This window comes from Melanerpes formicivorus, unplaced genomic scaffold, assembly GCF_026170545.1.
Source record: "Melanerpes formicivorus ecotype bairdi unplaced genomic scaffold, bMelFor1.0.p_v2 SCAF_143, whole genome shotgun sequence".
Classification (NCBI taxonomy): Eukaryota; Metazoa; Chordata; class Aves; order Piciformes; family Picidae; genus Melanerpes; species Melanerpes formicivorus.
In genome coordinates, this window is record NW_027142495.1 from 790,495 (window position 1) to 806,873 (window position 16,379).

At 41.8% G+C, this 16,379-nt stretch overlaps 1 protein-coding gene across 1 annotated transcript in view; it reads left to right on the top strand.

Annotated features, from left to right (window-relative positions):
- LOC137456940 (receptor-type tyrosine-protein phosphatase mu-like) overlaps positions 1–16,379 on the top strand; it is a 463,121-nt gene that overhangs the window by 337,229 nt on the left and 109,513 nt on the right. Inside the window, exon 15 of the mRNA XM_068168616.1 lies at positions 2,148–2,280. Coding sequence (XP_068024717.1) covers positions 2,148–2,280 — 133 coding nt within the window. The remainder of the gene's footprint in view (positions 1–2,147; positions 2,281–16,379) is intronic.

Below are 16,379 nucleotides of genomic sequence, written 5' to 3' on the forward strand. Positions count from 1 at the left end.
ACCAATCCCCTCTTGAACACCTCCAGGGATGGTGACTCCACCACCTCCCCGGGCAGCCCATTCCAATGGTGAACAACTCTCAGTGAAGAACTTTCTCCTCACCTCAAGCCTAAACTTCCCCTGGCACAGCTTGAGACTGTGTCCTCTAATTGAGGCTTTCAAAATCTTTTGTGAAACCCAGGCAGTGAGATAGGAAAGTGGTCTTAATATATTACACTTTTAGGCTTCACTCTTCCTTCTCCCAAAAGCTACAGCAGGAAAGTGAGCCATAAATACCTGTGTCCACCTTCTGGCCTGGTGCCTTGAATGGTGAATGCTGTCATGATTTGATTAAAAAACAAACAAATAAATAAATAATAAGTAAAAACAGAGGGTCCATAAAAAAAATGTAAAATCAGTTTAGTGTATTGAATTCCTTAACCAGCATTTTTCTTCCTGAACTCATTTAGAGGAGGAAATGGATATTTCATCAGACATGGATTTGACGTTCCATCACATTATACAGTAAACAGTACAAATGATGTTGGTTTGTTTTTTTTTAATGGAGAAGCTGGAAGAGCTAAGGCAGTAGCTGCTGTAAGGCACTGGTTATCTCATTTAAACAGATATTAAATGTGGGTGCCAGTGGTGTGATCATCAGCTGCTTCCCACTTTGTGAATAAATTGCTTAGAAGGAGTCTTTTTGCCTACCAGATGTGACCTAGATTCAGATTTCCAAAGGCAAAAAAAAAAAAAGAGAAAGGAAAAAAGTCTATTGTGTAAAAAACAATTGCTGGTAAAATGCATGGTAAATGAGCTTATCTCACTTTTCCAGGTGTTTAAGCTAATATGTTATGGAATTACAGCTTCATTTATGAAAAATAATTGAGGAGAATGTTCCAGCAAATCAAATTTGGATAAAGGCTTAGGATAGTTATTGTGGTGTTAAGCAAGTTTCTAAATGGCAGGAAGAAAAAGGAGCCAGCACAGATAATAGAAATGTGTGAATCTCTGCAGAGAGCCTCATGAAAGGGTCAAGGCTGCCAGTAGTATCCTACCTGTGCTGTGTCCATGCCAAATGTCATGGAACAATGTGGAGAATCACATCACAAAATTCCAGCGTGGTGGGGATTGGAAGGGACCTCTGGACATCACCTAGTCCAACCCTGCTGCTAAAGCAGGGCCACCCAAAGCACATTGCCCAGCATCAAAATGTTCAGGTGGGTTTGGAATCTCTCCAGAGAAGGAGACTCCACAACCTCACTGGGCACCCTCCTCCAGGGCTCTGGCACCATCACAGCAAAGTGTTTCTTCATGTTCAGATGGAACCTCCCAGATTCCAGTTTGTACCCTTTACCTCTTGTCCAATTGCTGGGCACCACTGGAAAGGATCTGGCCCCATCCTCTTGGCCCTCAACATTTAGGTACTGATCATCATTGAGAAGGTCTACTCTTAGTCTTCTCTTCTCCAGGCTAAACAGCCCCAGGTTTCTCAGACTTTCAATCTTAAAGACTTTCAATCTTAAAGACTTTCTCCATTCTCTTCATCATCTTTGTAGGCCCCCATCAGACTCTAGCCCTCCATTGGACTCTCTGTCTCTCTTAAACCGGAGAGCTCAGAATTGAATGCAATATTCCAGACTTGGCCTGACTAGGGCATAGTAGAGGGGGAGGAGAACCTCCCTCAACCTGCTGGTCACTCTCTTCTTCATGCATTTCAGGATGCCATTGTCCTTCCTGGCCACAAGGGCACGTTGCTGGCTCCCAGTGAACTTGTCCACCAGCACTCCCAGGTATCATAGTATCAGTCAGGGTTGGAAGGGACCAGAAGGATCATCTAGTTCCAACCCCCCTGCCATGGGCAGGGACACCCCACACTAGATCAGGCTGGACAGAGCCTCGTCCAGCCTGGTCTTAAACACCTCCAGGGACGGGGCCTCGACCACCAAGGTGCTTCTCTGAGGAGCAGTTTTGCATCTCTTTTCCTGTCACAGTGTGTATGAAAGCAGGTTGGTTTTGATTTTATTTTTTTCCCCTTAAAATATTAACCATTGGTATCTATTTCAGCAGGATAAATCTAATGACATTGATGGATTAAGTGTATAAACGTGGAAAGAATAACACCCTGGTTTTGTTTGTCTTCTCTTCTCCTTTCACTGATTCCGTAGGGGCTGCCACTCGAAAACCAGACCCAGAACCTGAGAAGCAGACGGACCACACTGTTAAAATTGCTGGAGTCATTGCAGGCATCTTGCTCTTCGTCATAATATTTCTGGGGGTCGTGTTGGTGATGAAGAAAAGGTGAGCAACAAAGCATAGATATTTTTTATGTGCATATTCATATCACAGCATCTCCTCCAGCAGTTCCCAGTTTGATACTGGGAAAAGTATCCAGCCACCTTCAAGACTTTTGGCAGAGGGATTAGGAAGCACTGCTTCCTCCAACTCCCACAGATTTGTGAGGTTTTTCTAAAACCACAGTATCTGTTTCATCCCACGGTATTTACTAGGAATTAATCTTTGTTATAGAAGGAAAATAACTTGAGGTTAATGGTTCTAGCACTTTATGCATTAGTACTGCATGATGGGCTCTACTAATAGAGTATCTCTATCCTGGGAGTGAGTCTCCACTCTATTCAGCAGATGAGCTGAAAGCTACATGTAGTTTCCTCCCTGGATGTGACAGAAATCCTCAGTCAAACAGGAGTTGGAGTTAAAGTAATTTGTGCTAAGAATGGGGTCTGTATTTTTCTGCATAAACTTCATTCCCTGAAAACATGAAAATGTGATGATGGTACTGAACATTTCCAGATGCTGGTTCAACACACACACACACACTGAGATTGTTTTGCTTTGGCTATCATTTGAAAACTTTTACAGCCTTATAAATGTAAAACTTTCAAACCTGGTTCCTTTCTCAACACTGTGAAAGGAAAAATAATAAAGGAGAAATTACCTGGTAGCTAGGGAGGTGGCATGGGTAAGGGAAAATGAATATCTGTGTGATGATAGAAGCTAAGTCCAGATTGGGAGAAATTCATTAGAATTAAGGTTTAAGGTTGTATCCTGAGTGATGTGAAATTTGCAGCTGTCAAGGTGGGGTTGGGATTGTGTGAGAGCTATGCAAGAGGACTGGTCATGAATTCTCCTTCCACCTCTGCCATGGTCTTACTGTCCCATAACCTCTCACCTTGCCATTCACTGTCTTGTCCCCTTATCTTCCTGGGAGAGCAAGCTTAGCCTGGTTTTGCTCATGCACACACTAGGTGATTTAATTGTATGTTAACTAGTTTGGCAGGTCTGAAATAATCAAAAGCTCTGAGCTGCCTGAAGCTCTTGCAGGCTTTGAAGAGCAGAGGTGCACATCTCAGGAGGCAGCTGCCTAACAGTGCCTCAGGGCAGGCAACAGAAGTAGCTGTTTCTCACTCCCCTTGAAGACAGAAACAGGGCCATGAGTTAGAAGGGCATGTGCAGAGAAAGGTGAGCTGTGGCCAGAGCTGAGGGTAAGGTCATGACAAGAGGTAGGTAAAGCACTTAAAAAGCTGATTTATGGAAGAGATTGAGACTTAGGCCCCAGGGTAAGTCTGACAGGGACAATGAAATTGGTCCAGTAACCAGATCTCAATAAAGTACAGTGTAGTCTGTTCTGACTTTGCAGTGCCTTTTTTCTTCCCACTCTTGATTTCTTGCATCATTCATGCCTTCAATTTTAACAGTTGAACTCCCAAACTCTTCCCTGGGGCCAGACACAGCATTCTGCATGCAGGGGCGAAGGCTTTCTGGTGTTGTCTAGCCAATCCTTCTTCACACAATTCCTGACAGGTCTTCATCACTCTCTCTCTTCCCATTCTGAGCCTCTCCTTAAGCGTTTGCACCCAAGGTAGAATATATTCACCCAAGGGAGGTGAGATGTTCTTAATCTTGAAAGGAGAGCATTGCAAAGTGATCCAGATACTTTCAAAGTAAATAAGGTGTCAGGGTCTCTGGCTAAATGGGTGCTACACCAGCTCCTGGTTCTTTCTCTAGGGAAAAGCTCTTTGATAATCTAATTCTTAGAGGCAGGAAGGCTCGAATCCTGAGTGTTTGCATGTTAATACAGAAGGATACTTGATCCTTTCTCTCTACTACAGCACAGTAATTATTATTCAGAGTAATTCTGTTGTTAGAAGAAAAGTGCATTATGTGAGCTTCTTTAAAGTTTGGAATAATTCTGCTTGTGACAGAGATGAAAGCATTGAAAGTACAAATCCAGGACCTCTGTTACCAAATACCCACGATTTCATTGTGTAGCACAGAAGGAATGATACCAATAACTTCAACACATCCCAGAATGGTGCCGCAGCCTCGAACAAAACAAACTGTGGAAATGAGTTGAAGTGAATACTAAGAAGTCTGAATGGTTCATCTGTGTAACAGGATGTGACTAGGCTTTAATGAGGGTTTCAGGAGGGAGGTAGATTGTGTCCCAGACCTCTAAAGCAGATGCTGTAGCCTAGAAGGTCTTGAATACAATCACACTCATGACTGAAGCAAAAGATGAACCGATTATTCAATAGATTGTTATTGGTGCATTAATTCACCGTGCTGCAGAAACCCCTATGGTTTCACCTTGGTTCAGTTACTGTGTATACATTATGCATTTGAAGAAAAATGTATAAATCATTCTGCAAGCTCAGTCTAACCACAGCATTTTTGTAGTTTTGTGATACTTTAGGTGCTACTTTGTGAAGCAATCTTCTCAAGCTGACGTGCCATTTGATTGCAGCACTTGATCATTAAATTTCATTTACTTTATCAAGAGTTTTACTGGAGTAAAGATCTGAAGGAAAAGTAAAATAGCACCTTGTCACTCAGTGGCACCTTTCCTCTGACAACAACTTTCCTCTCACCCGCTATTATGTGCAGACTGTGGGCTACAGTGTTTGGCTTCTCCACCCTGGGTCTATGTGCTCTGACACTTGTCTTGCTTGGAGTTAGCTGCAGCAATCTCCTGTTCACACTCTACTATCTGTCTGTTATTCATTCTTTCATGGAAATAAGTCCTTGTAGAATTGATCTCCAGATCTTACTAGTAGATTAAATTTGCTCTGTCTCTGAGGCTTCACAGTGCTTAATTAATTTCATTTCAAACCATTTCTTTCCATTGTCAAGAACCTTGGGAAGTGGTTTTACTGTATGTGATAATTGCGACTTTGTCCGGTGTAGTCCTTCAATAGTCACCTCGTTTCATCCAGCAGCCATTTCTTCATTGCCAAGTACCAGAGGTTTTCATAATCAGCTTCTTGGACTTTTAATTCAGTGGCCAAGTAGACAAGACCAACATTCAAAGCAGAGTGTTGAGTGCAGTGCAGACATGGTGAAAATCAAAACAGTAGGTGGAGAAGTCAGTAGCCACTAGGTTTCATTATTAGAGTCACTATATAGTGATCTTCTCAAGTAGGTATAAACTGGGTCACAGAATGATTAGTTGGTCCAACTATTCAATGTATGGTGTGGAGTCACTAGAGAGAGTAGGAACATCATGGGCTCTAAACCATATTTTTGTGGGGACACTTCATCTTTGACTAAAATAAACCAGATTTGGATGTCCCCTGGGTCAGGAGAAGACTGGTAGTGCTTTCTTGGGTTTCTCCCATCTTGATTGTTCTGAGTTCTTTATTTGTTCTCTTTTCTTTATCCATTCAACCACATCCCTGGATAAAAATGTCACGTAATGTAGACTAGAAACCTACAAACCATTCCTAATACCAACATGGTCATATCAATGAGATCACTCTTCCCTGTGAAGTCAGAATACTGCCAGTAGACTTTGTTCTCCTCAGCTGTGCCCTGAACCTCTCATGTAAGAGTTACCATCACTTCAATGGAAAGCAGTAAATGTGTGTCCGCACTATTGTTCCACCATAAAGTGGATTTTGATTCTGATTCTGAATATTAAATCTCAGGCAAGGTGCTTGATCTTTTCCAGTCTTTGATATACCTGCATAGGGCTTTATGAAAAATACAAAATAAATAAAAAATGCAGCAAGCAAGTTCACCTTTTGGTCAGCTTAAAGGAGAGCAGTGAAGGTGAGAGAACTGTTCCCACAACCTTTAGAAAAGTAACAGCAATTAAATCAAGACTTGGAAAGATCAGGACCTTACTGCTCTCTTTTTTTTATTATTATTATTTTTTCTTTCTCTTTTTTTAAGTTTTGTTTTTCTTTTCTATTCAGTTCCAGCCAAGTTTACAAAATATGCAGAAGTTGAGAAATTAGGTTTATTGATCTAAGGTTTAATTAAAGGGATATATGTCTTTGGGGCAGCTGTTTCATTCAGGGCCACCATCTTGCCGCTGCAGTGGGAGCACAGTAAGGAAGAGGTTATTAAAATTTAATGACCTTGGCTTCTGCTTCAGCTGTAGGATGAAGTTTTTCTGATCATTGCAGGGAAAAAAAAAGGAAAAGTATTTTCCTTATTTTCAGTTTTTCTTTAATTTCTGTTTTCACCTCTCTGTGCTTGAGCTTTCCAGTAGTTTCTAACAAGTGTAATTGTGGTATCTTTTTAACTCTGAGTCTTTGGCTCTTGGCCGTGGATGAGGAAGGCTTTTGCTGGACTGGGAATGACTTGGTTTCATTCCCTGGAAGCAAGTCCAGGCTGTTCAGTCATAAACCTTTGTCAATGGTTTCAAGTAGTTAGGATAGAAATTGGAGATAACAAGGCTGAAGGAACTCTCGTCTTCTCCCAGTGCTACCTCTGAACTTTGTTTTTCTCTCTAGACAAGCTACAAAAGAGAGGTGATTAAATAAATCACTGAGGTAATGACACAAGTCCAGAAGATTTCCCTTCTACTGGAACAATCTCATGGTCAGCTGTGTTGTTTTTAATAAATTTTATAGTGGGACCTTATTCTACAAGTGACATTTAGAATCTTTATTTATGCCTTCAGTCCTGAAGGATATAAAAGCACTTTATATTCTCACTGGATACAGGAAGAGTTTACTGACATGAAATAACCTCTCTAGTGGGAAGTGACTCAAGAGCCATGCAGAGAAGAAAATGTAGCCAAGGTTGGCCAAATTCTTTGGGTCACTAAGAGAAAAACAATTTTCATATGCAGAGAGAGAGGAAGGTTGATGCATTATGTAGGATGGAAAGTGGAACGTGTCCATATTTCTTGAACTTCTTTTCAATTATAAATGTTGGGTTTGCATCTGGCCTGAGGACTTGCAAGTCAAAACCTTTCTGTAGGTTTGAAATTTCTTCTCTTTACCCACTTTTGTTCAGAGTATTTGTGAGAGTCAAATCCCACAGTGCTCTTTTTAACAAGGACTTTTCATATGAAAAATTCCACAATAGTAACAACACCAAATCAGCTGGAGCATGAGACACTTAATTTTTCTCATCTTAAACAAATTTCTAATGGCACATTTATATAGGTTTCTAATGGGACATTAATGCAATTTTTTTAATGGGATATTTACACAAATTAAAGCTCCTGGATCTTCAGCTTTTCTCTCTTTTTTTTTTAAGAAGGAATAATTTATCTCTATAATATATTTGGCATAATTCTGCCTATAAGACCCAGCAGTGCTTCACTGATGAATTGTACTTATTGTTGTTCCTCAAATTATTATACATCTTTTAGAAGCATGAGCATATTTGTACTAATTATATTAAATCTCTGTTGTGGCAACATATGGCAAGAAAGAGGGTTGGCAGTGTCATGAGATTCTAAATGAAAGTGAGAGAATGAGTAATTCTGAAAAGAAGGGTGAGGGGGGATAAAATAATGATTGAACCAGAAAACAATCCCTTGCTAATAGAGAGGAGGGGGTTGATGGGGCCAGATCCTCTTTACCTTGCTGAAGGCAATGGGATATTTGTGGTGAAAGAAGCACAGAACTGTGTTGCAGCTTTCCTCTATCTCCACTCTTTGATAGCTTTTAAGGCTCAACTTTAACAGGTGCACATTTTGGCAGATGTGCCCCATGATTAAAGATTCAGCATCCATCCTCTTGTGTTTGAACAATACTCTTTGCATCAGAAAAAGAAGAGGGGAAAAAAAAAGGGGGCGGGGGGGGGGAGACTAAAAACTGGGAAATCTTTCCAACTGCACCTTCACACAAAAAAAAGATGAGACAGAAAATTTGATGAAAGCCTGGTGTTCAAAGGGGTGCCTGAAGCATGTAGCTGGAGGCAAGTTAACGTTAGTTATAGTCCTTTGCAAGGGCTGTTTACATGTTTCCTCTGTAGTCAAAGGGCTGGATGCACGTGCTGCAAAAATTAGAAAGGCCCACATGGCTCTCCTCAGTCTTTTGTCTTACCAACATGTGAATGATACTTGATGTATCATTCACACAGAGATGTTTTAAGGTGTTCCAGCCTTTTTTTCATTGCAGTCGAAAATAGAATTCATTTAGGTTAGAACTTGCCCCTTTTGGAAAGTTGCAGTCCTGCTTGTGGTGAGCTCTTAAGTAAGGGAGCGGGAGATGAGGATCACAAAAATGGTCAGAGGATGAAACCTCTCTGCTATGAGGACAGAAAATAATCTCAGACAGTCTTAAATGAATTCATTTTTGTGCAGAAGCACTTCTCCTATGAAGACAGTCTGAGAGAGCTGGGGTTTTTCAGCCTGAAGAAGAGAAGGCTCCAGGGAGACTTTCTTGTGTCCTTTCAGGATTTAAAGGGGCATAGATGAAAGATGTTTTTTATCAGGGCCTGTTGTGACAGGATAATGGATAGTGGTTTTAAACTAAAAGAGAAAGGTTTAGATTGAATAGAAGGAAAATATGTTTTTCTGCTGAGGGTGGTGAGACACTGGCCGAGGTTGCCCAGAGAGCTAGTAGATGCCCATCCCTGGAAACATTCCAGATCAGGTTGGACAGGGCTCTCAGCAACCTGCTCTAACTAGAGATGCCCCTGCTTACTGAATGGGTTGTGGACTAGATGACATTGAAAGGTCTGATCCAAACCAAACCATGGTACAATTCTAGGATTCTATGTAAAGCAGAAGATCACAGCTGGAGGGCTTCTCTACTTTGTGCTAATGCAGAGAATGTCTGAGTGGATGACCTGACTGTGCAAGAGATGATGGACAAAAGACTGACTGAGTCCATATTTCATATTTGATAGTGCTAGATCTCCAACTTATTCTTTGTGACATTCACATGGGCAGAAAGAACAGAGATACAAGATCAGTTGGTTTTTTTTTCCTCTGCCCCATGGGGAATTGCCACCAAAATAATTTTATCCAACAAGGATAACCTTTTGATTTGTGTGGCAAGAAGTAATATTTTTCCTCTGAATTTTAAGGGTTATCAAAAAAGTTGAGATAAGCTGTGGCCATTATTTTTTCCCCTCTACAAACAAGTTTTGTCCTGTCAATGGCAGAAATTTTTTTCACCAAGTAGAAAGGTGAAATACTCTACTCTGACAGGCAGAGAAGCTCCTTAATCCATGTTCTAAAATTCTTCACTGTTAAAAATTTAGCACCCTGTTAGAAGTTCCATATCCTTACTTTTAATGCAGCTGAGGGGTAATCAAAGGTGTTCTATCACTTCAATTGGGACCATTTGTGTGTGTAGTATATGCAGAGATAAATATACATTAAATATCTAACAATGCTTAGATAGTAGGTGTACTTTAAGGTGGTTTGGTTTATTAGTTGGATATGCATTATGTATTGTATTGTTTGAAGTTTGATGGAGATTGGATGTGTCATCTCTCTGGTCCAGACATGTTGCATGAGATACTCAGATATGCATTCTTGCTACCTTTCATTTGTGTCACCAGTTCTGGTCTCAGTTTCATCTTGATTTTTCATACATTAATATTTGGCTTTTCTTTCCTTCCATTTCATCTTTTCCACCACTGCCTAATCCTTCCACCATCATGGCAGAAGAAGCTATCACTCCTACACTTATTACCTGTAAGTAACTTCTTTGGAGATACACTTTCTGCCATGTTGTTCCATGCATAAGTAGTGAATGCTAATACTGAACATTCCTGAATGAAAGCAAGCTTTGTAAAAGTTTAAGCAAGGTAAAAAAAAAAACAGCCTGGTCAATAATGTCATGAAATATTTAGCCTTATAGTGGTTTCTTACACCTCATACTGTGCATTGGAGTCCTTTGAATATCGCTGTGTAACGAATTTTCTTCATTGAAAAGTGGTATGTATAAATATCACTGCCATGCCTGTGAGAAATTTTCATGCCTAAGTAGCTACTTTGTAGAATTTATTTAGTGTTTTCCTTCTCATTTGTTTTGTGGGGAGTACAGCATTGGTTAGACAGGTACAAGCATCTCCATTTGTTGCTGTGTACGTATTACTGCTTTGTTGTGAGTAATGACCATGCAGAGACGTCACAAGTTACCATTACCAGAGGGAATTTCAAAGGAGAGAGTACTAAAAAAACAAAATAAAAAATGAGGGCAAGATGAAGCATAACTTTCAGTAAGTAATAACTTTTTCTTTTGATACAGTCCTTAGTAATACCACTTCATGATTCTTTATTTACCCAAAGCCTTTGTTTCACTCCCTGCTGTCAGCAGGTGATGAATGCAAAGGGTTCTTCTGTGAGTTTAGCAAATCCCTTTCTGAAACTAGGCACCTCTTCTAACTTTTCAGCTACAAGGAGTACATGATAGATTTTGGATTAGCAAAATATTAGGGATCCTGTTTAGTCACAAAATGAGATCCAGAGGGACCTTGACAGGCTGGAGAGATGGGCCCATGCCAATCTCCTGAGGTTCAACAAGACCAAGTGCAAGATTCTGCATATGGGTCAGAGCAATCCCAGGCACCAATATAGGCTGGGCAGTGACTGGCTTGAGAGCAGCCTAGAAAAAAAGAACTTGGGGGTGCTGGTGGATGAGAAGCTCAACATGATGAGTTCAACTGTGATGAGCCACCAGTGTGCACTTGCAGTCAATTGTATCCTCAGCTGTATCAAAAGAAGTGTGGCCAGCAGGTCAATGGAGGTGATTCTCCCCCTCTACACTGCTCTCATGAGACCTGGAGTACTGTGTCCCATTCTGGAGCCCTTATAACAGAGGATGTGCTGAAACCTCTCTGGAGCAGGGTCACGAGGATGATCAGAGGGCTGGAGCACCTTTCCTGTGAGGGCAGGCTGAGAGAGTTGGGATTGTTCGTTTTGAAGAAGAGAAGGCTCTGAGGAGACCTTATTGTGGCCTTCCAGTATCTGAAGGGGGCCTATAAGAAAGCTGGTGAGGGACTTTTTAGGGTGTCAGGTAGTGATAGGACTAGGGGGAATAGATCAAAGCTAGATGAGGAGAGATTTTGCTTAGATGTTAGGAAGTTGTTCACCATGAGGGTGGTGAGACACTGGAACAGATTGCCTAAGGAGGTGCTGGAAACCCCATCCCTGGAGGATTTTAAGGCAAACTCTGAGCAACCTTATCTAGTGTGGGCTGTCTTTGCCCATGGCTGGGGCGTTGGAACTAGATGATCCTTGAGGTCCCTTCTAATCCTGGTAGTTCTGTGATTCTGTGAAAGGTATTTAAAGATAACAAGCTGGTGAAGAGTCTGGAGAATAAGTCTTATGAGGACTGACTGAAGGAACATGGGTTGTTTAGTCTGGAGGAGACAGAGAAGAGACTTTGTTGCCCTCTATGGCTACCCTAAATGGGCTTGTAGTGAGGTTGGGGTCAGTCTCTTCCCTCTAATATCAAGTGATAGAATGAGAGGAAATGGCCTGAAAGTATGCCAGGAGAGATTTAGCTTGGATAACAAGAAAAAATTCTTTACTGAAAGAGTGGTCAGGATTGGAACTGGCTGTCCAGGGAGGTGGTGGAATTACCATCCCTGGAGGTGTTCAAGAAATGTGGGGACATGGCACTTCAGGACATGGTTTAATGGCCATGGTGTTCTTAGTCTGACAATTGGACTCAATGATCTTAGAGGTCTTTTACAACCAAAACAATTCTATGATTGCTGACCAGCAGCAAAAAAATCAATTGTCCAGTATATACCTGTCTTCTTTAAGGCTCAGGTTTTAAAATCATGGGAAACTAGGAGATATTTTTCTGTAGTTACAGAAAATATTCCACTTGCATGAGCTGTAGTACTAAGTTACAGTGGGATGATCTTGAAAGACATTCCAACTATGTTTTTAATTAAAAAGGCAATATTAAATATCTCATGTTGCCATTTAGTTGCTCTCCAAAGATTTTAAATATCTTTTCCAGTTAGAATCATAAAATCAACCAGGTTGGAAGAGACTTCCAAGATCATCCAGTCCAACCTATTAATACATATTAAAAAAAAAACAACAACCAACAAACAAAAAACAAACAAACACCACCACCACCACCCCAAATGTTCATTTCTAGACTTCATGAAAGATTTAGTAAGTGTTTTTCTAACTTGAAAACTTGTTAAGCAGATCCAGGCTTCAAATGAATTCAAGCAACTAAAACATAAACATACACCTCACAAATGAAAATCCCTAAGACTTCTGAGTATATGGAAACTGCTCATTTAAGTGGTGATTCAGATTTCACATTACAACATTTGACAATTTACAACTACCTGAAAGGTGGTTGTAGCCAGGAAGGGGTTGGTCTCTTCTCTCCAGCAACCAGAACCAAAACAAGGGGACACAGTCTCAAGCTGCGCCAGGAGAAGCTTAGGCTCAAGGTGAGGAGAAAGTTCTTCACAGAGAGAGTCATTCATCATTGGAATGGGCTGCCCAGGAAGGTGGTGGAGTCACCATCCCTGGAAGTGTTCAAGAGGGGATTGGACATGGCACTTGGTACCATGGTCTAGTCATGAGGTCTGTGGTGACAGGTTGGACTCGATGATCTTTGAGGTCTCTTCCAACCTTGGTGATACTGTGACACTGTGATAGTGCAATATGTTTAGACTGCTTTTTAAAGCACTGTGTTAACGTAAAGGTCAGGGAAAAAATTCTCTCTTCAACATATACAGTATTTCAAATTTTGTTGTTTTTTTTTCCCAAGATGAAAAGTCCACATTTTTCTTGAAACAAGCATTCAACAAAACCTAAACATCAGTTTGGGAGCATTTAAATATTGTTTGTAAAATGTCAAAACAAAGCCCAAAAAACATGTCAAAACAAAACCCAAACCAAAACCTTGTCAAAAAAACCCAACAAACAATATGTCATTGCCATAATAATTAATATATTTAAATTAGTATTTTAATTTATTCCATGTCTCAAGGCAAAGTCAAAAAACAAAATGGAAACAGATACAACATTAACTGAAATACTTTTATTATTCAAGGGAATTATAATCTTTCTTTTGTCTCTCTTTTCCCCCCTGATAATACCCAAAAAAATAATTAAAAAGAAAAGGAGTTGAAGTTTTGCAAACAGATTATGCCATCATGGATACTGTTGACAGTGGATGGTATAGGGATTCTCTTATCATAGTATCATTCATTCAGGGTTGGAAGGGACCACAAGGATCATCTAGTTCCAACCCCCCTGCCATGGGCAGGGACACCCCACACTAGATCAGCCTGCCCAGAGCCTCATCCAGCCTGCTCTTAAACACCTCCAGGGACAGGACCTCAACCACCTCCCTGGACAACCCATTCCAGGGTTTCACCACTCTCATGGTGAAGAACCTCCTCCTCACATCTAGCCTGAATCTCCCCACCTCTAGCTTCATTCCATTCCCCCTAGTCCTATCACTACCTGAGATCCTGAGAAGTCCTTCCCCAGCCTTCCTGTAGGCCCCCTTCAGATACTGGAAGGCCACAATTAGGTCACCTCAGAGCCTTCTCTTCTGCAGACTGAACAGCCCCAACTCCTTCAGTCTGTCCTCATAGGAGAGGTGCTCCAGCCCTCTGATCATCCTTGTGGCCCTTCTCTGGACACGTTCCAGCACCTCCACATCCCTCTTGTAATAGGGGCTCCAGAACTGGACACAGTACTCCAGGTGGGGTCTCACCAGGGCTGAGTAGAGGGGAAGGATCACCTCCCTCGACCTGCTAGCCACACTTCTCCTGATGCAGCCCAGGATCTGATTGGCTTTGCGGGCTGCAAGTGCACATTGAGAGCTCATGTTGAGCTTTTTGTCCACCAGCACCCCCAAGTCTCTCTCCTCAGGGCTACTTTCCAGCCAGTTACTGCCCAGCCTGTATTTGTGCCTGGGATTGCCTCGATCCTGATGCAGGACCCTGCACTTGCTCTTATTGAACTTCATGAGGTTGGCTTGTGCCCACCTCTCCAGCCTGTCAAGGTCCCTCTGGATGGCCTCCCTTCCCTCCAGTGCTCTCACAGCAGCTTCACAGAAAGATCATGATAGAAATTCAGTAGCTTTGGAGGTTGGGTGCATTAACTTCTCCAAAAGAGAGCTAGGCAGAAAGGAACCTCATGAAGTTCAACCAGGGTAAGTGTAGGGTCCCACACCCAAGGAGGAATAACCCACTGCAACAGTACAGGTAAAGGGTTAACCTGCTGGAAAGCAGCTCCATAGAGAAGGACACAGGAGTGCTGGTGGATAGGTTCACCAGGAGCCAGAAATGTCCTCCTGTGGCCAGGCAAATGGTCTTCTGGGGTGCATGAAGAATAATGTGACCAGCAGGTTGAAGGAGGTTTTCTTCCCCCTCTAATCTGCCTTAGTGAGGTCACATATGGTGTACTGCATCCATTCCTGGCCTCCTCTGTTCAAGAGAGAGAAGGAACTGCTGAAGAGAGTCCAACAGAGAGATATAAAATTTTTTAAGAGACTGGAACAGCTCTCTATTATGATGAGGAGGGGCTGAAAGACCTGGGGCTGTTTAGCCTGGAGAAGAGCAGCATGAGAGGGGATCTTCTAAATGGGTAGGATCAAGAGGATGAGGCCAGATTCTTTTTTGTCATGCCCAGCAACAGGATAAGGTGAACAATCTGGAACCCAGGAAGTTCCACTGAAACATAAGGAAAAACTTCTTTCTCATGAGAGTGACAGAGCACTGGAGTCTCTTTCTCTGGCAAGACTCCTAACCCACCTGGGCATTGCAATCCTGGGCAACCTGCTGTGGGTGATCCTGCTTTAGCAGGGCATTTGGACTAAATGATCTCCAGAGGTCTCTTCTGGTCCCCACCATTCTGTGATTCTGTGAAAAGAAATTGTGTGATTTTGCCCTTGCATCACTTTGTTCCCTCTCTGGTGAAAGAAAGGCAATAAGAGCCCTGAAAAGAGCAGACAAGATCAACCCATAATAGGGGGAAATATTTTGGACCAAATTCTCCACCTCTTTATGCACCACAGAATTACACTGAAATCAGTGGAAGTCTCAGATGAATGCGGAATTCATTACAGCGTTATTTTTAGCTGAGGAAGTCAGTGTGGATTATAAAATGTTCTATATTTTGAGAAACATAATTGGAAATACTCTGCCACTGCTAATTTACCACTTTTATACTGAGAATCATATGCAGCTTTACTGATTAGACATTGTAAATTCAAGCTGAACCATCCAAGGGACCATCTGAAATAGTTACTATTGTCTTGTGTGCTGTGGGCTTCTTCTTCTTGTGGTAGACTGCAATTTCTGGCACTTCTAGATCCATCCCAACATTAAAAGAAAAAAAAGGAAATAATTGGAGATGCTTGGAGCTGCTGCTGAATCATCAGAGGTGGACCTACAGCTGGGCATCTGGGCATCTTCAGGAGAGAATTATTTCATTGTATGTTTACCAGGTAGCCAGCCAAGGGATGTTACAGAGATGAAATTGAGTGCTGCTATTGAACATAGCAAGTTCCATCTAAATATGAGGAGGAACTTCCTTACTGTGAGGATGGTAGAGGACTGGAACAAGCTGCCCAGACAGGTGGTAAAATCTCCATATCTAGAAGCTTTCAAAACCTGCCAGATGCCATCCTGTGCACCTGATATAAGGGAGTCTGCTCTGGCAAAGGGGTTGGATTAGATGACCTCCAGAGATCTCTTCCAACCTTTATCGTTCTGTGTGCTTCTTTTTAAGGGGCTTATATACTTTTACCAGCTCCTTTCCTCCCACTCTTTCTTTCCTGAGAACTGAGGCATATAGTAATCTTTCACCTCAGTCAAGCAGCAGGTCGGGTTTTGTTTGGCTGTAGTTAGTCATAGAATCACAGATTTATTAGAGTTGGAAGGAAACTCAAGGATCATCTAGTTGCAACCCCCCTACAATGAGCAGGGACACCTCACTCAGGTCAGGTTGCTCAGAGCCACATCCAGCCTGGCCCTAAAAACCTCCAGGGATGGGGTTTCTATCACCTCCCTGGTCAACCTGTTCCAATGTCTCACTACCCTCGTGGTGAACAACTTCTTCCTAAATGTCCTGTATGAGTCCCTTCATTGTTAAGTTCAGAGCAAATGTAATAGCACTCATCAACTCTGCAGTAAATCTTTTGACTTTGCAATTGATTCCATGTGGGTGAAAAAAAGAAGAATGGAGA